Here is a 1712-nt window from a genome sequence, read left to right as displayed (position 1 = left end):
GGGATCAACCTACCCCTGGACCCAGCAATACCACTCTTGGGAATATACCCAAGACATGCCCTATCATACAACAAAAGTAAAATTTACTTTTTAACATAAGATGTCTCCTTTTCACTCTTTACTGGTATTATTGATTCTCATCTTTCTGATTTTCGCATGTGTAAAAGCGCACATACCCTCATCCTGCCCTTTTCCTATTTCCTGTGTGAATGACCTTCACCATTGACACTGGATTTAAAAACAGTCGGCTGAGCACATTCCCTTGTGGAGACAGGCCTGGGTCTGTGTTTGCTCACGGCCCCTCTCAGTTCCACTTCCCGTTGTTGTTCCCAGGGTTTCTGCACAGTGGCTTCCCTGGCTGCAAACTGGGGCCAGGAGACAGCCTTCGGGATAAGTAAATGTTAGCCCGTGAAGAACGCATTCCCGGATAGTATCACAAGCAGCTAGTAACGCTTAGGTGCTGTTTATGAATATTATCACACAACTGTTCATATCCTAAGCTGGCAGTAAGCGGTATCTATTGGAATGGGCATGGCTGTGATCTTGAGCAACTGAGAACAGAGAAAGAGATGTGCAGGCCACAGGCTTTGGTCTCACCTCAGCTCCGAGGATGCGTGTTTGAGATGGCCTCCTGGAATGCTGAGTTCCTGCTCTGTTTCAGCTTTGCCTGTGTTGCTCCTATGTCTTGGAATGACCGTCCTCTACTCCCTTGCTCTCCTTCTGATATCCTGTTGATTGACAAATGATTATTTATTTAGCTGTGTTGTTTTCTACTTCCCTGGGAAGTGCTTCCTGACTTCCGGTGCTGTTAAAATATGCCCCTGTTTTGTGACTCATCACGACATCCAGTCTTCTCAGCTGTAATGTCTTTTTTGTATTGTGTTTCCTGGATGTGATTTTTTTTTAAAAAAAAATGTACATACATATAGATACACACACACATGTATCATCCCCACAAGCATAGTGCTTGGCACATTTTAAGTTGTGGATACTACTCTTTGATCCCAAAGATCAACTGGCATTTTAAACACAAAGATGTTGCGTTTCATATCTGACTTCAGAATCTGAACATACAAGGTGTTTGGTCACCAATTTGTTTTTGAAAGCTTGTGTGTGATGTATCCAGAGAATACATGTTGAATGAAAGCATGTAAGGAAGTTTTATGTTAAAGGAATGAATTATGATTTTACCATTTGTTACTTTTGCAATAACTTAATCAATGTTAGATATGACTATTACTGCTTCTGTTATAGATACCAAAACATGTGCTTAGAAAAAAATGCTGTTATTTGAGTCAAGAATAGCACGAAAGTAAGCAAGATATTATGAGTAGTCTACCTAAGGAAATATTGATGGTACCTCTCTAGTAAATAAATGTAACCTGCTAGGAAGCAAATTCTTCAGTAAGGAAAATTCCCACTAGGAATTTTAACTTTCAAAAGTAATTGGTTTCTTTATACTCATACTTAAAGAGGGAAATACAAGTTTACTTTGGGTCTTAGAGGAAGACAGATGAGAAACTCAAATCAGAGAAGTGAGTGTAAGGATGTTTTAAGGGACAGTTATTCATCATGGCCTTTATCACCCTGAGACCTCGAGGAACCTTAGAGAGCACTGTTGCCAGAACCTAGCAAGCGCAGTAGCCGTAGCTCGGGCCTTTGGTAGCAGAATGCAGACACTGCCAGCATGCAGTGTGGAGAGAAGAGATGCT

At 41.2% G+C, this 1712-nt stretch overlaps 1 protein-coding gene across 1 annotated transcript in view; it reads left to right on the top strand.

Moving 5' to 3' along the window:
- The window catches only part of Orc5 (origin recognition complex subunit 5), a 54417-nt gene that overhangs the window by 3925 nt on the left and 48780 nt on the right, over nt 1-1712 (top strand). The window contains exon 3 of the mRNA XM_026784652.1: nt 1504-1535. Within this exon, the coding sequence (XP_026640453.1) occupies nt 1504-1535 (32 nt within the window). The remainder of the gene's footprint in view (nt 1-1503; nt 1536-1712) is intronic.

The sequence above is a fragment of the Microtus ochrogaster genome, chromosome 26, assembly GCF_000317375.1.
Source record: "Microtus ochrogaster isolate Prairie Vole_2 chromosome 26, MicOch1.0, whole genome shotgun sequence".
Lineage (NCBI taxonomy): Eukaryota > Metazoa > Chordata > Mammalia > Rodentia > Cricetidae > Microtus > Microtus ochrogaster.
The sequence above is the reverse complement of the archived record's forward strand: the minus strand, read 5'-3'. Positions and strand labels throughout refer to the sequence as shown.